General features: G+C 42.1%; 1 protein-coding gene across 1 annotated transcript; it reads left to right on the top strand.

Annotated features, from left to right (window-relative positions):
* The first annotated feature begins 4,863 nt into the window (after nucleotides 1-4,863).
* SLFN14 (schlafen family member 14) lies at nucleotides 4,864-12,536 on the top strand. The gene is made up of 4 exons (XM_004434861.3): nucleotides 4,864-5,962; nucleotides 7,360-7,479; nucleotides 8,351-9,065; nucleotides 11,668-12,536. The coding sequence occupies exons 1-4, from the start codon at nucleotides 4,903-4,905 to the stop codon at nucleotides 12,500-12,502; spliced, it is 2,730 nt and encodes a 909-aa protein (XP_004434918.2). The 5' UTR covers nucleotides 4,864-4,902; the 3' UTR covers nucleotides 12,503-12,536.
* Nucleotides 12,537-20,686: the final 8,150 nt, after the last annotated feature.

Below are 20,686 nucleotides of genomic sequence, written 5' to 3'. Positions count from 1 at the left end.
CCTGGCTAACAAGAAGGCTGCATGGCAGAATGATAGTAAGTTTTGGAATCAGACAGACAGGGGTTCATATCCCAGCTCTACTACTTACTAGGTGTGTAACTTTAAACTTTACTTCCCTGAACTCAGGTTCTTCATAATACATGTCTTACAAATTCTTATGAGGACAATTTGAGATAATCAAAGTTGCATATCTGGCCCAAAGAAGGCAGTCACTAAACGGCAGTTTTTATTTTGATGTGTGCCCCAGAGAATAACACCATGTTTAGAACACAATAAGTGCTTAATAACTGATTATTGAATGAAAAACTGACATTATATGCCAGAAACCATGCTAAGCTCTTTATGTACGTCGTCTCACTTCATTCTCACAAGAACTCTATGGAGAAGGCATTATTATCTCCAGTTTACACAGAAGGAATCTGAGGCTTAGATTAGCTTAACCACATTTTCAAAGTCAGACAGTGCCAGAGCTAGGATTTCAACACCCTAGGTGCTCGAAAAATAGCTGATTGAATGAAAGGATAAATGAAAGTTAGGAGACTTATCCAGAATCAGGTAGAACCAGCACTGTTGCTCATTCATCTCTGAATGAATTGAGGGTGAGATGGAGGCTGGTACTTGGCTATTCTTGTCTCGTGTGCACGAAGATTGTGCTGTAACTACCTCTGCTAATAAATTGAAATGCTTAGTGAATAAACACATCTTAAATAAATTGGGAGTTCTAGTTCTTGGCCAATTGTCAACAGCATAGCCATATCACCTTCCCAAGACCTAGGAAAAGGCATTGTCCAAGCTAATAATTTCAAGTTTCTTTGTATCATGGATTATTTGCTTTCAAGGTATCAGAGCCAAGATAGGAGATCCTCCTTGGCCTGATAACCTAACTATTTACAGCCAAGGGACTTAACTAAGGAACTTTGAAGAAAGAAGAGAAACTCTCTGTGCTCATCTTTCACATTATCCCTCCTTCTCCTGATTTGGTCCTCCATTGTGCACTGAAGAAGAATAAGAAGGAAACAAGAATCTAGTTCCTAGTTCTCCTGCCCAATTAATGTTCTTTATGTTCATTTGGAAGAAAAGGGGGAGGTACTTAGGTAGATTTCTGATTCTGAAGACTCTGAAGCAATCCAGAGTTCTAAACTTGAAAGGCAGTGGAAGGAGTGGAAACATTTGGTTAGGCAGACCTGGCTTTGAATCCCAGCTCTTCTACTTACTGGCCATGTAATCTCAGTTTCCCTGTAGTGTGTAAAGCTCACAGCTTGGTCCCTTGTACCCAAATGCACATGTCCAGTAAATGATAATCAGTTTTTATCTTTCTAAAAGTAAGTAATATCAGAGGTATTTCAGTGTGAGAGTAGGTACATGGTAGAACTAAAAGTGAGACTGAATTTGGAGGTGAAGTGAGTCAAAAAGGGTTAAATTTGAAGCTGAGAGCAGGCCTTTGGAGTTTATTATGTTGCTGTGCTGATTATATATCATAGTGTCCATTCTGCCTCCTATCCTGGAAATGCTCTTCAGCCAAACGTGTACAAAGGGTAATGCCAGCAAAGCAGAACTTCGTAGGAACAGTAACCTCAGTTAATAAAAAAAAACTAGAGATGTCCAGAAACCTATTTAAGAATGTCATTTCAGGGCCAGCCCCGTGGCTTAGCGGTTGGGTGCACGCGCTCTGCTACTGGCGGCCAGGATTCGGATCCCGGGCGTGCACCGATGCACCGCTTCTCTGGCCATGCTGAGGCGGCGTCCCACATACAGCAACTAGAAGGATGTGCGACTATGACATACAACTATCTACTGGGGCTTTGGGTGAAAAAAAAAAAGGAGGAGGATTGGCAATAGATGTTAGCTCAGAGGCGGTCTTCCTCAGCAAAAAGAGGAGGATTGACACAGATGTTAGCTCAGGGCTGATCTTCCTCACACACACACACAAAAAAGGTCATTTCATCATAAACAAATTGAAGTAGAAACACAGAGTTGTCTGATGGTTTGATTTAGAGAGAGAGAGGTATATTAGTTTCCTGTGGCTTCTGTAACAAATTACCACAAACTTGGTTGCTTAAAACAACAGAAATTTATTCTCTCATAGACAGAGGTTTGACATCAGTTTCATTGGGCAGAAATCAACGTGTCGGCAGGGCTGTGCTCCCTCTAGAGGCTCTAGGGGAGAATCTGTTTCTTGCCTCTTCCAGCTTCCAGTGGCTGCCGGCGTTCCTTACTTATGGCCACATCACTCCAGTCTCTGCCTCTATGGGTCACGTTGCCTCCTCCTCTTTAGTGGGTATCAAATCTCTCTCTGACTCCCTCTAATAAGAACACTTGTAATTGGGATTTAGGGCCCACTTGGATAATCCGGGTTATCTCCCCATCTCAAGATCCTTACTTAATCACATCTGCAAAGACCTTTTCTCCTTATAAGGTAACATTTACAGGTTAATAATAATAATAATAATAATTGGTGGCCATTATTCAGCCTACTACAAGAAGCTTGATCCAGCTTAACCAGCATTCCCAAATGAGATAACTGTCTCTCACCTGTTTATTTTTTCATCAAATTGTTTTTTTAATTATAAAAACAATGTTCATTGTAGACCATTTAGAAAATACAGAAAAGTTAAAGAAAAAAAAAGGAAAAGAAAGGAAAGAAATTAAATGAAAAACCATCTCTAATCCTCTCAGGATAGCCAGCCCCTCATCAATGAGCATTTTTCTAGGCTGGGTCTTATGCCCAACAAAGAGGAAGAATAGGAAAGAGAGAATAAAAGTAAATAGAATGGAACAAGCAATTTGGAAGGTAATGGAATAGGTTAATATTGCTCATAATGGATATGCACAAGGCAGTCTAATTTAAAATGGGTGTTGAACTTGGAAATGAAATTAACCAGGACAGGAGGTGCTTGTATGATGTATGGAAATGACGCTCAGTCCCTTAGAGGTGGGAAGGTTAGCTTTGGCCTCTCACTTGAAAACCCCTGAATTTCCCGAGTACTGCCTCATTCACTCCCAGAAGTCAGACCCTGGACTGCTAATCTGCCTTGTCATAGGCTTTTCTTGAGTCCTTATCAGCCTTCCTCAGTGGGTCAATGTTATGAAGACTGGGGGAGTCTGGCAGAGTTCCTGCTCCTCCCAGGCTGATATCAAAGGGCAACAGGGCTGTGACAGAAGGAAAACATTCAGACCAGAGCCACATGTGGAACTGAAACAGCAAGAGGAGAAGGAAGAACATCAGGTAAAAAAAATTTTTTTCTTAAATCTCATCCATCTCATTGTAGGTAGAGGTTATATCTGAGGGCATGAAGGGCTTAGTAAAATAGTAGCTAAGGAGAAACTTGTCAAGGAGAACTTTTGGGAAAAGTGGAAAGGATGTTCATATGGAGCTAGACTCTCAGAAAACTCTATCATCGTAGTTACCAGCATCCAAGGAACATCAATGAGGCTCGGCAGTCATAAGAGTATAGGCCTGCTAGTTCAGAAGCAGTTAGATTCGGCCTGTGGGTCCAAGCAGGTGGAAATTATAGGGAGACAAATTTCAGCTGAAAATAAGAAGGCCATTTCTAACAGCTGTTGGAAAATAGATGGGACTAATTTGAGAGGTGGTGAGATACTCATCACCAGAGTTGTTCAAGCAGTTGCTGGAAAGCAATTTGTTGGAAGTTGGGAACATTATAGAGAGGATTTCTTATAAGAAATCAGATAGATGGTTAGACCAGAAGATCTTTACAGTCCCTCCCAATACTTCTTTGATTCTGTGACATGAATAGAATGTTATCAGAAATTTCTCTAAGGAGCCATATATTTACATTTACCTGTAGGAGATGTTCACATATGAAAAAATAATTCAGCAGGTTGATTCTGGTTTGCCTGGAAGGAGCGAGAAGCCAACCAAGAGCAAACTAGTCGTAGAGAAGGGTACACATTCCTGTTGGATGCCTGTTTTTTTCCTTCCTGGTGGTTATAAACAACACCCATATGGCCTCTGTTTTGCCAAGATCACACAGAAGAAATGGATTCTCTTCTTCTAGAGGAACAATTTTGGTTTGGGTTAGTAAACTTTTTTTCACAGTTAACAAAAGCTAAGGGAGTCATTTCTGAAATATTTGCTTCAGAGCCCTAATTTCAATTTAGGTGGCTATTCTCTGGTCTGTGAAGCAAAAGGAGGTTGACCACAGTTTAATGACTGTGTCCCAAAGGCTCATGTTCTTTTCCAAGTCTTAGAGGTTTACACAGGGCAGAACTTAGGAGAAAAGGAAAATTCCTGCTCCTGCATCACACTGTATTTGAAGAAACGTACTTTTAGAATTTAAAAGAACATTTGGTATCAATTGACATTCAGGTGTAGAATAAAGCTTTTTAAAATGTATAAGATAGTACATAAGAAATACCAAGTTTTATGTTTGTTTTTATAGCAAGATATTCTACATCACATATACACAAAACTATACTCCCTCAGTTTTCTATTGCCTTCCTTTCTTTCTCCTTTGAATTATAAATGGGGAGCATCTTCTGACTTCCATTTCTACTTCTGCATATTCTCTAATAACTTACTTTGGCTCCTGTGCCAACCAATGCCCTTCATATCTGGGCTTACTGTTGGTGCTTTCTGATTTTAAACGAAAAATAGCTAGAAATTTCAGCAATATAAGTTTTCCATTATGGCAAAATATTCAGCATTCACCTTTATCTATGCCCGTTCATGCTGGAAAGGCTAAGGATCTTGGCAAAGTTGTTAGAAAACAATAATATCAAAGATTATTTCCAATGTTAAAATGTATCTTCAATAATATATAGCTTTGAAGAAAATATTGTAATCTCTGGAATTCTTGTTAATGTAGAAAAAGCATTTCTGTCCTGCTTATTTATTGAAACCCCTTTCTGTTATTGTTCGGAGCACAGGGGGCTGCTGAGATGGAGAGTCTCAAGACTGACATGGAAATGCTGTATCCTGAGATAACTGTAGAAGTGGGCAGAGTGACTTTTGGAGAAGAGAACAGGAGGAAGATGACCGACAGTTATTTGAAAAGAACTGAGAATTCTAAAATCATCCGAGCTACATGTGCACTGTTAAATTCTGGAGGGGGTGTAATCAAAGCGGAGATCGGTGATAAAACCTACAGTTACCGATGCCATGGGCTGGGACAGGATCTGGAAACTTCTTTTCAAAAGCTCCTTCCTTCGGGTTCACAGAAATACCTTGACTACATGCAGCAGGGACACAACCTCCTGATTTTTGTGAAGTCATGGAGCCCAGATGTTTTCAGCCTCCCCCTAAGGATTTGCAGCTTGCGCTCCAATTTATATCAGAGGGCTGTGACTTCCACTATCAACTTGAGTGCTAGCAGTGCCCTGGAGCTTCTCAGAGAGAAGCAGTCTAGATCCCAAAGAGGAAGATCGAGGGTGAAGGAGCTGCATGCTCAGAAAGTTCTTGACAGAAACATTCAGGAAGAGGAAGACATGAGGATGTCTGCCTTAGAATTTTTTAAAAAGGACACGTTCATGTATAAGGAGAAACTCAACTTCACTGAGTCAACACATGTCGAGTTTAAAAGGTTCACCACCAAAAAGATTGTCCCTCGGATTAAAGAAATGCTGCCTCATTATGTGTCTGCATTTGCCAACACTCTCGGAGGATACCTAATTATTGGGGTGGATGATAAGAGCAAAGAAGTGTTCGGATGTAAGATAGAAAAAGTGAACCCCGACTTATTAAAAAAAGAAATAGAAAACTGCATAGAAAAATTGCCTACATTCCACTTCTGCTGTGAGAAGCCAAAGGTGAATTTCACTACCAAAATCTTGAATGTGTATCAAAAAGGTGTTCTGTATAGTTATGTCTGTGTGGTTCGAGTGGAACCCTTCTGCTGTGTAGTATTCACAGAGGCCCCGGATTCCTGGATCATGAGGGACAATGCTGTCACAAGGCTGATGGCTGAGCCCTGGGTGGCCATGATGCTGGATATTCAGTCAGGTAAAGCAGAAGAGAAGTCATGATCCAGTCAGCAGGGAGGAACCCCCTTCTCTGCCTTCTGCGGGTCAGATATTTTAAAGAATAGAAAGCAGTTTTTGCTTACAAATATTCTCCCATTACAGGGTTCTTTTCCAAATATTTTTAGTTCCAACACTCAGAATAGGAACTCTTTGAAGTCAAGAAATGCTTGGATTTTAGTCTATTTGGGGAAAGCTAAGGTATGCCATCAGCCATTAATTAGTGAAAGTTCCCGTTTATGCACTGTAAAGGCCTGCTGAAAAAATTTTGATATTTCTAGTCAAAATGTTCATCAGTAGTCTCACTCTAAAGATATTTCAGAGAAACATTGTTTAAAGTGACTCTCTACTGATTCTTTCAAGGGAAACTAGTCGATAAATTTGAATTGTTTCGGTAACATTAGGACCTAATACCTTCAACTGCCGGGCTTGGGGCACCACCAAGTGGGGAAAAACTAAGGTAAAAGGAGAGGCTGGAGCAGGGGATGGCGCTGGGAGAGGAGGAGTCCTAGTGTTTTCACTTCCTTTATTGTTTCGCTCAGAATCAGCCCTGATGATTTTTTTTTTTAATTTAATTTATTTTTTTTTTCCCCCAAAGCCCCAGTAGATAGTTGTATGTCATAGCTGCACGTCCTTCTAGTTGCTGTATGTGGGACGCGACCTCAGCATGGCCGGAGAAGCGGTGCGTCGGTGTGTGCCCGGGATCGAACCCCGGGCGGCCAGCAGCGGAGCGCACGCACTTAACTGCTAAGCCACAGGGCCAGCCCAGCCCTGATGTTTTCTAATCAATCCATAAAGGACTTATAGGCTGAATGAAGCTAATCATTTTGCCTTCATGGTCAGTAGGTTCCAAATTTGATAAAAGAAGCTTGAGTGAAGACTTGAGTGATTTTATTGGATCATTCTTTCTCTTGTCCTAAATTTATTTACTTTTCTCATACCCGCCCCCCAAATTAGAGATCCTACTGCTTTCTTTCCCATATGAACCTTGGATGGGGACTTAACAAGTATAACAGTATTAAAAAACACTGTGCTTAACTTTTTCTGATCCCCACTAGGAGCCCTTCCCTCCTAGCGATGACCTGGAATCAGAATATTAGAGTTGGAAGGAACCTTAGGGATCACCACCTCACCCTTGCGTGAGAGAGAGGTGACATGACTTGCCCAAGATGAGTCACACAGTGACTTAGAAGATGCCTGACCCTGCAGGAGGCCCCTGACTTCCTTTCCTAACATGTGTGAACTGCTTGAGGCACAGAAAGTGTGAGCAGCTCAGGCAGGATGCACATCACATGTCTCCTGGAGGAAGAGCAATAAAAGAGTTCTTTTACTGTTTCTTTTTCCTTTTTGTCTGAAACAACTTTCCATGTATTTGTTTAGCAACCTCCAGTTTGGCCACAGACAACCTGCTTTCACCAGCTTCATCTGCACTTAGAAGCCCATCATATCCCATAAAAGTCTTGGAATTTAAGGGGGCTCTACAACAACGTTTGTTTCCAGGTATTCCTTCTTGATTTCAGCTGAGGGGTCTATTCGTTTTCTAAATTAAGTTGGGAGAAATTGGTAGCAGTTAGTCCAAGACTTTCTCCTTAGAGAAGGTCAAATGTAGGACTTAGCAGACATAATGGGCCCATATGGCTAACTCTTGTTTCCCAGTCATCAAATCCACAGTATACTTCTGTGTGCTTTTGGGCTTCCAGTCACATATGGCTTTTGTTCTCCACATTTTAGAGAATTTAGGAATTCTCCTAAATTCCTTAGGTATACCACAAGAGACTGCCCCCTGGCTTTCCAATGCAGAAGTAGGTAAGCCATGGGGTTCTAAAGCAGAATTTCTCAACCTTGGCACTATTGACATTTGGGTCAGATAATTCTTTCTTGACAGGGGCTGCCCTGTGAAGTGTAGGATGTTTAGCAGCATTCCTGGCCTCTACCCTGTAGATTCCAGTAACACCCCTCCAGCTGTGACAATCAAATTTCCAGACATTGCCCAATGTCTCCTTGGGGCAAAATTGCCACAGTTTAAGAATCATTGTTCTAAAGGAAAGTTCTAAGTTCCCCAAAAGCGTCAGGTTCCCCAAAAGAAACTTAACAGGAAGGAGTACCTTCTTTGCAGTAGTGGACCATTTGGGGTTAAGGAGAGGGGGCTAGGAGGCTGTTCTGTGACGACCCCTCCCTGATTGCCTTCCCCTGTACGAGAGCTGCCAGGAATGGGAACTTCATAGTCCTGGCCTATGAAGAGGGGGTGCTTTCTTTGCAGACAAGGAAACCCATCGTTCCATGGCTAGACTCATTTCTTCTTATGACGTGGCAGGAATACTTACAATATGCTTTTGTACATGTTAGTAACTTCTATTCCTTGAATTTTCAGTGACACAAGAAGAGATACAATTTAAACCAGAATCCCTCTGTAAGAAGCTATTCTCAGATCATAAAGGACTAGAGGAATTAATGAAGACGCAGATATATCCTTGTTCTGAGGGGATTGTGATATTTTCTAGAAGCTGGGCTAGTGATGTTGGCTTAAGGAAAGAGCAAAATGTCCTGTGCGATGCTCTCCTAATAGCAGTTAACAGCCCCCTGGTACTCTACACAATCTTCATAGACCCCACCTGGATGGGAGGGCTTGCATATGCCCGAAGCACTGCTCATCAGTTAAAGCAGAAACTGGGAACTATTGGTGGTTACACAGGGAAAGTGTGTGTCCTTCCGCGGCTGATACACCTGCCCAGCAGGCAGTGTAGACCCGGTGAAATCCCTGTGCACTACCCCCAATCCTACAGGCTTGCCAATGAGGATGAAATGGAAGACTTGTTGCAGGCCCTTATCGTGGTCTTACTGGGCTCTAGATCTCTTCTGAGTGACCAACTGGGCTATGAATTTTTCAACTTGCTCATAGCGGAGCAGTGTGAGTTGCTTTCAGAGAGCCTTCAGGAGACGCGAGAATTGTTCATTCACTGCCTTCCAGGAACCAGGAAGACAGCCCTAGCCATAAAGATCATGGAGAAAATTAAGGACTTGTTCCACTGCAAACCAAAAGAGATCCTCTATGTTTGTGAAAGCGACTCGTTAAAGGATTACGTGGTGTAAGAGTTGCACTAACTAAACACAATAACTGTATTTAGTCAGTCTTTTCAACAGTATCACAAAAGTAATTTGTTTTTAGTTTAAGATTTTGCAATGCCTGGGCCGGCTGGTGGCGCAAGTGGTTAAGTGCGTGTGCTCCCCTGCAGCAGCCCGGGGTTCGCCAGTTCGGATCCCGGGTGCGCACCAACACACCGCTTGGCAAGTCATGCTGTGGCGGCGTCCCATATAAAGTGGAGGAAGATGGGCACAGATGTCTCCCATATAAAGTGGAGGAAGATGGGCACAGATGTTAGCCCAGGGCCAGTCTTCCTCAGCAAAAAAAGAGGAGGATTGGCAGATGTTAGCACAGGGCTGATCTTCCTCACAAAAAAAAAAAAAAGATTTTGCAATGCCTGAGCTGCATAAGTGCAAGAGACGAGACTATATACACATTTCCAAGTGATCAGGTAGTTGAGCTACAAGTGGGTACTTTGCAATGTTCAGGCTTAAACATCTCATTATAAATTAGACAAGTATGCATAACTTTAAATTTATATAACTAGAAACATTTATTTTTACAATCTGTGGCCTTAAATTTAAGAAAAGTAGAAATGAACCTATCTTGCTTAATATATACTATTTGCTTCATACTTAATGCTTTGAAGTCATAAGGTATTTCAGTTAATTAGACATTATACCTAATAGGAACTTGAATTTAAATACTATTTGATTTTGTTTATAAAATATTTTCATTTGTTTGACGTGTTCTGAATCAATACTTTTAAAAAACATGCAAATTTGCTTCTGATTTAAATCTTTAGCTTTCAATTTAGTAAAAGAAATTGGTTGTTATACAATCCAGCAAATGGGGGCAAACTCATTTTAATTTTTGGTTTGGTTTGCTTATTTATTCAACAAGACTTTTTGGGCATCATTTATATCCTAGGTACTCTGTACATTTAGTGTTAGTGGGGAAAAATATATTGAGGACATGCCATAAAGCCCAATAAGGGAGACAAAGAAAAAAAATAAGGAATGTGAGTATTGTGTAATTAGTATGATAATAAAGATATGCTTATCTTAACTTAGGCTGGAGGTTGGTCAACAAATACTCCCCAGTGAAGAAGATCCTTGGGCACACTCTTAAGAAGTCAGTAGGAGAAGTGAATAAAATGAAAGCATTTTAGGCAAAGGGCACATTAAGTGCAAAGGCACAGAGACACTAGAGAACCAGAAAGGTAGGTCTGACGGGAGCAGTGAGGGAGTGTGGGTATGTGGCAGGTGATGAAGTTGGAAAGGAGGCAGAGCCAGATTATGAAGGATCTTGTAAACTGTGCTAAGGGCTGTGTTCTTTATTATGCTTTATAGGTTAAGTTTAAAAATATCCCAAGTCAAAAGGCAAATTCAATTGAACAAATATCTATTGAACCTCTAATGTGAGGGGAATACAGAGATGGCTCGGAACCAGTGCTTTTCTTCAAGAAGTCTACATCGTCCTAACTGGAAGAGAAGAACGTGAATAGTTATGATGCAAGGCTCAAGGAGTAAAGCTGCAGGGACTGCATGTGTAAAATCAGGAAATCTCTACGGATGAGTAATATTACTTGGATCCAAATTAGAGGAGGCAAGAAACCACCAAGTTTGTTAAAAAAAAACAACAAAAAATATATATGCTAAAACATACTATAAAGGAAAATTGAGCTAAGTAAGCAGGGCAGAAGCTCCAGAGAGTCATAGCCCTGTAGATTTGTTACCCTACTTGACGTACAGAATTCAGCAACTTCTTGATGTTTTTCTTACCAAAACCTAAAGAGCCTTCTGATTTTGTACTACCAGTAAATGGGGAAATAAGATTTGCTTTGGAGGAATTTGTATCAGCCCATACCTCTTTTGCATATCAAAATTATGATATGGGGCCGGCCCCATGTCTTAGCGGTTAAGTGCGCGCGCTCCGCTATTGGCAGCCTGGGGTTCAGATCCCGGGTGCGCACCGACGCACCGCTTCTCCGGCCATGCTGAGGCCGTGTCCCAAATACAGCAACTAGAAGGATGTGCAGCTATGACATACAACTATCTACTGGGGCTTTGGGGGAGAAAAGGAGGAGAATTGGCAATAGATATTAGCTCAGAGCCAGTCTTCCTCAGCAAAAAGAGGAGGATTAGCATGGATGTTAGCTCAGGGCTGATCTTCCTAACAACAACAACAAAAAATTATGATATGCCTCTAAGTGACGGTTCTCCAGCTCTAAAAAGGACGGAAAATACAGAAATGGTAGTAAAAAGTGTAAATTACTTTTGAGATTTCCTTTAGATGTAAGGAGCTTGCCAAGCAGTGGAAATGGACTACTAATAGAAGTAATAAAATCTCCTGCCTGGGTTCATTTTAAAAGCTTCATACGCAATTTAACTAGATAACCCCAAAGAGTAGAGTTTGCAATTGTGTATTGTGTCTGTTAAGTAACTTGTAAGTAGAGCAGTTTTGTAGTATCCAGGACGCTATTGAATCAATGAATCAGCCTGCAGATGAGAACTAGCCTCTGATTCCAATCCAGAGAGCCATGAATGCATGGTGTTCCCTTTGTTTTTATGCCTGAAACCCTATTCTCTCTTTTACCCTTACAGCCAACAAACCACCTGCCAAGCTGTGACCCAGAAAACCTTCATGCAAGGGGAGTTCCTAAAGATTAAACACATAGTGATGGATGAGACTGAGAATTTCTGCAGTAAATACGGAGACTGGTACATGAAGGCTAGGAGCATCACCCATCCAAAGGTGAAGGGGGCTGGAAGTGAGAATCTTCACCATGGGATTCTCTGGCTTTTTCTGGACCCTTTCCAAGTGCATCATGCAGATATCAGTGGCCTTCCCCCTCCATCCTCTCAGTTTCCTCGAAAAACAGTCTCCAGCGGGATCCACTGTGCTCTGGAAATAGCAATGGTCATGAAAGAAGAAATGAAGAGGATCCAAGAAAATCCTCCTTCCAACATGTCTCCAGAGACACTGGCATTGTTCAGGGAAGCTGCCTACAAGGAAGCAATGTGTGCTCAGGCTTTGCCTGGGGTGTGTGAGACAAAGACTAACCTGACAACAGAACAGATGGTGAAATACGTGGCAGAAAGATGTCACAGCCTCTTCCAGCGTGGCTACCTGCCCAAAGATATAGCAATTCTGTGCAGGAGAGGGGAGGACAGAGGACGCTATGAGCTTGCACTGCTAAAAGCCATGGAATTAATTGAGACCGGTGGAGCAACAGAAGTTGTGTTCAGCCAGGCCGCTGATGTTTTGGGCAGCCACATCGTTTTAGACAGTATTCAGCAGTTTTCAGGGCTGAAGAGGAATATTGTGTTTGGTCTTAGTCCAGAATGTGCCCTGTTAGAGGAATTTCATAAGCTCTGCTTTGCCTCAAGAGCTATTAAACACCTCTACTTGCTTTATGAAAAGAGAGCCGACTTCTGAAAATTATTTCAAACAATACGGGAAGGGAGAAAGAGCCGAGTCCCCTTTCCCTGGCAGGTGGCAGCTACTCCTTTTCACATATTACAAGCAAGGAAATGAAGGCACAGTCAGCGTGGTGTGGTGCCACAGAAACGCCTCTGGGTCTAACCCTTCTAGTCTATTTGCAGTGTCACTAACCTTTCCCACTCCCCGTCACCTCCTCCCTGTACTACAACAGACTTATCTTTGGTCCCCTGCCTCCAGTTTTCCTAGTCCAATCCAACTTTCATCCTGTCAACAGGGGAGGTTCTCCTCAAACAGAGAACTGATTTTGTGACATCCCCTGCTCATGTGTCTTCAGTGAGTCCCTGCTGTCTTCAAACCAAACCAATTTTCAAGGCTTTTCATGATACACCCTAACTTACCCTCCTAACGCATCCTTTATTGTACCTCCATCTCCCAGTGTTTCTAATGCACCCCAGCCTGGCTTGCCTATACAAGGGGTGGGGATAGGATGCCCTCCAGGCTACTTACTTTGACTGGGTGTCTCAAGGGTAGCACCTTGGTTGGCACCTCATACTGGCTATTGGTCTCAAGCTTTATAGGCTCAGCACTTGAATTCTTCTTTGCATCAAGTCTGGATCAGTGTCTTGGGGATGGCTTTATGCTAATCAAGCTCACAAAAGACCAATGCATAAATGAAAATGCCACTCTGTCAATATGCAGTGAGGGTTGTAGTAATAAGTGGGCCAGATGCTTTTGCTAATCAGTACATTCAATAGTAACATAGGAAGCCAAATTACACAAGCATAGCTTTGCAGCATTCGAGCTGGTAATCTGATTTAAGTGTACGAAGACGTCAGGCTATGTTAGACTATTGCAATCATCTCTAAAGTAGGGATATTTCCACCAAAAGGACTAGACAGATCAGATTTACAAAATAAAGCAAATTTAGAATGCTAAGAGTGACTAGTTGTTCCATATTATTTTTCTCAGATAAAAATTTTTTTCTCTCCTAGTTTCTGAAGTTACCAGGTTGGCCACCAACCTTCCCCTCACTCCTCCCAACATGTACATACTTTGCTTACATTCACTCTCTACATGTTAATACATTCATTTAGGCTAGAAACTGCTTACACTCTGCTGCTGGCCTGGGAAGTTGTCTGTCTGTAAGGTGCCTTTTCACATCCCTAGTCTCTTCCATTATGATTTGATGTTAATTTGACAATCCAGCTCTGAGAGTTTATGCGGAGCCTGGATGGCAACTCTACCACCTGCGCCACCCGGACACATTCCCGGCTCCTGGCTGCACCTGTGCCATTTTCTCAGGCTTCAAACCATTTTCTGCCCCCTCTACCTGTTGAAATTCTTACTCGTGAATCAAGTCCTTGTTCAAATGCCCACCTCCTCAATTAAACTTTCACCATCCCCCTAAGTTAAACTTGGTCTCTCCTTTTGCAGCCATTCTATGGCTTAACATTGTTTTTTTGATGACAGCACCAAACTCCTTCTAAACTGTGCCAGAGAAGTAGTTGTTGGCATAGCAGAATCTCTGTAATACCTTCCTATCGTGTCTTCTTTCCAATGTATGCGACATAGAAATAAAATCCAAGTTCCCTTCTCTAGTCAGCTCCCCAGATAGCTAAGCCAATCCTGAGCTCTTCAATGCAAGCTTACTTTTATGTCTGCAAGGATTTTTAAATTGCTTTGGAAATATTCTGATTTCCAGACTGTTTTGAACTTCTAGAAAGGTTTAGGACAACTTTATCGATGTTAGGGAGGCATGAAGCCAGGAGAAAGTGTGGAAATATTCTTTCAGCTGTAATTTCAGATAAAGCCCATTAGCTTTCCAAGAGGTGGGAGAGCGGGCAGGGCTTGGAAAAGAGCCCTTAGCTGCCTTCTGAACTGCTCAGGCCAGTCTGAACCCGGCGGCCAGCTGTCTTGGCCATGGATTGAACAGAGGAGCCTCTCCCCTGCCTCCTGCTACCCCAGTTACTTGACGTTTCCTCCTTTTTACCTTTCTTTGGGGGCTTTAGGTACTAAGGTGCTTCTAGGTGGCAGAAAATAGAGTTCAGCAATTAATTAATTTTTGATGAAGCGAAAAATACCAGTGTGTCAACATCTGGATAATGGGAGATATGTGAATTCTCTAAAAATAATTTAAAGAGTCAAAAGTGGAGGAAGATTAGGGAAATGAAGAGCACAGGGAACTGCTGTGTTTTAGTCACAATCCTCAGTACCATTTGATTTTTTAAACTATATGAATATTTCATACAATTTTTGATAAAGTAATTGATTTTAAAAAGAATGAATTGTTTTAAATATTGAATCTGAGAGTCTTTGTCAGTTCTTGGTCTACTCAAACAGCTCAGGCAGGCTTACTGTGGAAGGCCTAACCCAGTGGTTCTCAACCCTGGCTGCTCATCATAATCATCTGGGGAGCTTTAAAATGTGCCAGTGCTCACCAGACACCAGACCAATTAAGTCAGCATCTCTGGACACAGGCTTGGGCATTGGTTTTAATAAACGTTGTCCAGATGATTCTAATATGCCACCAGGGTTGAGAACCATTGAACCCTTCTCCAAGTCTGTTCTTTCTGTCCTCAAATAGATGCGTACTCATTTCTCTTGCCATTATACTGTGAGATCCTTGAGAGTAAGGATGGTCACTTACACATCTTTCTTCCCCCAAAAGCAACTAGTGCCGTGCCTCAAACATGGCAGGTGCTCAGTAATTAGTTGTTGGATGGACTTGCCGCTTTGAGAAAATCAGAATCTACTAGGGACAATGCTTCTAGTCAATAAAAGGAACATCTAATTTTGGAGACTTCAAAGAGGTCAGTAGGGAGAATAATCAACACTGCAATAACGAAGAATAAGAGAATAAAGGAATTTAATCTGTTTTTAGGCAACAGGCTAAGTTACAGTTCCATGTTGAAGCAAGTTCATTAGATTTGAGTCTGAGATTAGGAACCAGTGGGAATTAAGAATAATTGACTAACTTGGTTGTACTTCAAATTCTAAGTATTTTCTACAGAGCTTTAATATGATGGATAAAACAATTAGTTTTATCAAATAACTTTCCTGTTGTGAGAAGCTTCTAAAACTTACTTTTAAAAAGAGGGTGATATAATTCTGTTGTGTAAGTTTCAGAAATGGAGAAAGGCAAAATAAAAAGCTTTTATCATCTTATCCAAGCATTTTTTTCATTTTTGCTTATTTCCATCTTTTTTTTTTGTGAGGAGGACCAGCCCTGAGCTAACATCTGATGCCAATCCTCCCCTTTTTTCCTTGAGGAAGATGGGCCCTGAGCTAACAACCGTGGCCATCTTCCTCTACTTTATATGGGACGCCGCCACAGCATGGCTTAACAAGCGATGCGTCGGTGCGCGCCCCGGGTTCTGAACCTGCGAACCCCGGGCTGCCGCAGCGGAGCGCGCGCACTTAACCTCTTGCACCACCAGGCAGGCCCCTCCATCTTTGTTGATATACAAAAATATTTTTACATAGTTATGACCAAGTTGTGCAATCAACTTTATATCCTGTGTGTGTTTTGTCCATTTAACCTTTTTGTGAGGCATTGTTGTAGACTGTATTATTGTTCCCAATACTTTATAATCCCTATACCTATACCCTTTGTAGTTCTCAACATTAGAACTGGAGTATATTTTCCTACCTGCTTCAAGTTGGCTTGGCCAGGCGACTTTGTTTGGCTAATGAAATGTTAGTTGTTGTGATGTGCACAGAGGCTTTACACACTTCAGCATCAGGTCTGCTCTCTTGGGCTTCGGCTACTGCCATGCGAAGGCTGTGCCTTGGGCATCCCACTGGCCACTGAGGAATGAGAGCTGTGAAGCAGACTAAAACTCAACTCATGGCCTGGAGCCAAGTTCAACGGATCTCGACTAGATTAGACAAAACCCAGGTGGCCGGAAAATGCATAAGTGAGAAATAAATGCTTATCATTGTATGACTGAGATTTCAAGGTTGTTTTGCAGCAGTAGCTGACTAATGCAGGCATTTCCCCATGTAGCAGCATAGTCTTCAAAATTATCATTTTTAATAGTTGCACAATATCCCAGCTAGATTATACAAAATTTCAATAATCAGCCCCCTATTAATTTGGGTCCCTAGAAATTTTATGCTATTAAAATTAAGCCAGGTACATACTCAGGCACACAACTTTTTCTTTCTTTGGTATATTTATAAATCCCCAGAGATGAGATTACTGGATCAAAAGAGCGGCCTAGATAAAAGATTCACTTTATTCACATCAGTTCTGATGAGAAGCACATAGAAAAACCCCAATCACTGTACTTGACAACATACAGATTTGTTGCCTTAAATAAGAGAACAAAAGGCTGAGATCAGGTTCTGATGACAAAAGAGGCGTGGGTATCTCAGAAACAGGTGGCTCAGAACATGCTGTCTCTGCATGGAGAGTAAACCCAAGGCTCACCACCCTAACCCAGACCCTCAGAGGAAGAACTTCGCTTGGAGAATTACAGATGGAAACACGAATTTCGTAACCTTAACATTAACTTGAAACTGATGTAGGGTACTATCCCAGAGGAAAGATAAGACAGGATGCCTCTGGTCATCAACAGGACTTTTTTAAAAGAGAAACTCTGGCATGGAGAAACCCACGTAAGAGAAGAGGAGCAAGTACAGAGGTGAACTAGATTTCCTATGAAGCTGAGCTGCCCCCGTTTCCCCAAGGTTTTGGGGAGGCTGAACATACAATTATTTTCAAGAAGCTTCAATTTAAAATAAGTACAAAATTTATAATAACCTATGTTACTATTTATTGAGATGTTACTACAACCAGCTACTATTTGCTAATGCTTTGTGTACATTCTCACAACACTACGAGGTATATACACATTATCTCCATTTTATAGATGCTAAAACTGAGGCACAGAGAATTTAACTTTCTCAAAAGCACGTGTCTAGTAAGTGTCCAAGCTGGGTAAATACAACATTTCAATAGAGTCCTTGATATGGTAACCTCAGCTCTGAGAATGTATAAATACTCTGAAAATAGCCTCCAGAGGCAAGAATACTCCTGTTTGCTATCAGGATCCTCTGGCAAGCTCTCATCTCTAGAAAGCATTGGCCTCCATTGTAAAAGAAAACAGCTGACTAGTCTATAATGTGTCCTATACTTAACATCTCTCAGTTCTCCCAGAGCCTCCTGATCATTCTTGAAAAATCTGAACTTCTTCTTTTGCAAAGCTCAGGATCAGACTCAGGTCATATTCCTGACCAGTCCAAGGTGACTCCTAACGTGAACTGCCAGATCCCCTCAGAGGGAATCCTGGCGTCTTGGCTCCTCCCACTGTAACCTTGGTGGCATTTCCTGGTGACTTAGAATGTAAAGTCCCTACCTTCCTCCTTCCTTTAAAATCCCATATATACATGATCTCAGAGTAGATCTTACTGGTTATCAAATGAAACGGGCATTTAGAAAGTTCCAGGGACAGTGTTTTCCCTCCGAATCTACCTCACCCATAAGGGGAAGAAGGATCCTTAAGCTGCCTCATTCAATATCTTCAGACACGACAGAGGCGACACGATTTTGAAATAAATGGGATCAGTTTTCAATTTTGTTCCTTCCTCCCTTCTCAGCCTAAAATGGAAGTGAAGAATGAGGAATGAGGACACAGCCACTACGTACTTTCTCTTCTATTGTTTGCTGCTTCAGAATGATCTCCGGCCACTTGCATTTCAAGTTCACCTTCACCGCTGCTTCAATCAGGGAAGGCTGTCTTCTTCGCCCAATTACAGAGTCACGATAGAGCCGGGGGGCAGTGCATTGCCCCCTCCCCCATCTTGGCTTCCAAGACAGCCAGATATGACAAATAAACCCCATCAGTCAATGGCTAATATCCAAATAAGTCTAAAGCTCCATTCTGGTATCCTCTGATATATAGCAAGTGCTTACTATGTCAGACACTCTGCAAATGCTTTATATACACTGTATCTTTTATGCTCCCAGCAACCTTTGAATTATGTATAGCAGCCCCATGTAAGGTAGGATAAGGTGGTGTTAACAGCATGAGTCCTAGGATCAGGCTGACCCTGGCTTTGAATCCCAACTCTATTCTTTTTTTTTTTTTTTTTTTTGTGAGGAAGATCAGCCCTGAGCTAACATCTGATGCCAATTCTCCCCCCTGCTTTTTTTTCTGGCTGAGGAAGATTGGCCCTGGGCTAACATCCATGCCCATCTTCCTCTACTTTATATGGGACACCGCCAGAGCATGGCTTGACCAGCGGTGTGTCGGTGTGCCCCCAGGACCGAACCTACAAACCCCAGGCCGCTGAAGTGGAGCGCACGCACTTAACCGCTGCGCCACGGGGCTGGCCCCCCAACTCTATTCTTAATTGGCTGGATGACTTTAGGAAATTACTTTCCCCCTTTAAGACTCAGCTTTCTCATCTGTAAAATATTGATAAAATTCATACCTATGCCTTAAGAAAAAGATGAAGATTCAAATAAATAATACATTTAAATAAAGCTTGGCATGTGGAAAGCTCTCAGTAAATTTTGGCCCTGATTAGCTTTAATTTACAGTTGAAGCTGTGGCTTAAAGGTAAATCTCTTGCCTAAGATCACAGAACTAGTAAATTCTGAACCCTATGTCTGCCTGACTCCAAAGTTCATTTTAGCCTCTAACTCTTCTGCCTTCCTGTTCATCAAAGTTAAAGGCATGAGTCTCCATGTTGACAGTAATTGATTTGATTTGATATTGAGACTAGGATTGGGTATACAGAGAATATTTATGATATTAAGCAACATGGTTATTCTTAGCTTCCAAAATTTTTCTACAAAATCAATATGATAACTAAAATGACTTACATAACAGAAATGTTTAGACGACAGTATTTTCTACACTAAGAAACTTAAAAAATACGCCTTCCATTACTAGGTCTATATAATGACATTACAGAAAGATTAGAAACTAGAGAACAACAAAAGAAAACTCATCCCCATTCTTACCACCGTATCGCATGGTTGTTTTCATTTTTGCTTATTCATTTCCAGTGTCAGTCCATCGGCAGATGTATTTCAGCAGAGTTGTAATCCTAGTGGACATTCCATTTTGTATCCTGTTTGCGTTGATTGTTCTGGAGGCCCCTTCCCACCCTGCAGTCTCCCACAGGCTACGTGAGACATTTTCCACACTGCAGCCTAGGGAGGGACGACTCTCGGCGGAGCAGAGCTTCTCCTGTTCCAGTTGTTTTCTTGGCCCAGCCCACCTGAACTTACGCCTGCAGAGAGGAAGAGGGTGATGCAAGTAAAAGATGCAAAGGCCCTTCACCAACCTTCATAAAATATGGGGGTAGGGGGAGAGTGCCAACAGTTAAGGGAAGTCAGCAGCAAAGTAACACAGTTGGGACGGAAGCTTTCTTCTCTCATTTCCCCACGGGTCACTGTGAGAAGCTGGCGTTGGTGGTCGTGCCCTCCCTGAAGAGTGGCAGTTGCCAGACACACAACTCAGGAGGTCTATAAAGCAAACCTCTGCTTGTCCAAAGGTACCTAAACCGTTTCCCATATTTGCCTGATAAGAATCCCCTGGTGTGACTGTTAAACTTCCAGATCCCTGCCCCCCCCCCACCCCCAGCTCTAGCGCAGGTGCCTGAGACTCTGTAATTTGGAGATCATTTGGGAAACATTGTATTGAATGCTGAAATGAGTGGGGAACACCTACCCACTACTTAGAGTGCTACCCAGGAATGACCAGCGCTTCCGCCAGACATTGGGGCACCCGTGTACTGGTGTGGGTTTCAGAATCAGATGAGACAATGTTCAAACACAGAATCAAGCACCCAAAAGTGATTTGGGCAGGTTAACAGATCTTTCTTATGTAAAATGAAAGTAACAACATTATATCCCTCAGATGGTTGCTGTCAAGATTCAATGCTTTGTTTTATGCGCCTGGCACAAACTGAGGTGTCAAACCTGGCTGTTTCGGAACCTGGCTGACCACAGAATCACCTGGAGATCTTAAAATAGATTTATTGTTTGATTCCTCATGTCTGGAGAGGAGCCCTAGAATCTGCATTTTTTTTTTTTTTTGGTGAGGAAGATCAGCCCTGTGCTAACATCTGCCAATCCTCCTCTTTTTTTTGCTGAGGAAGACTGGCCCTGGGCTAACATCTGTGGCCATCTTCCTCCACTTTATATGGGACTCGGCCACAGCA

This window comes from Ceratotherium simum, chromosome 16 (assembly GCF_057802395.1).
Source record: "Ceratotherium simum simum isolate JZ-2026a chromosome 16, ASM5780239v1, whole genome shotgun sequence".
NCBI lineage: Eukaryota > Metazoa > Chordata > Mammalia > Perissodactyla > Rhinocerotidae > Ceratotherium > Ceratotherium simum.
The sequence above is the reverse complement of the archived record's forward strand: the minus strand, read 5'-3'. Positions and strand labels throughout refer to the sequence as shown.

What these genes read in the sequence shown, in the direction of transcription:
- SLFN14 (XM_004434861.3), top strand. Translation starts at nt 4,903, where the DNA reads ATGGAGAGTCTCAAGACTGACATGGAAATGCTGTATCCTGAGATAACT. An exon ending in ACAACAACGTTTGTTTCCAG is followed by an intron (nt 7,480 to 8,350) that starts GTATTCCTTCTT and finishes TTGAATTTTCAG; the next exon opens with TGACACAAGAAGAGATACAA. An exon ending in TCGTTAAAGGATTACGTGGT is followed by an intron (nt 9,066 to 11,667) that starts GTAAGAGTTGCA and finishes TTACCCTTACAG; the next exon opens with CCAACAAACCACCTGCCAAG.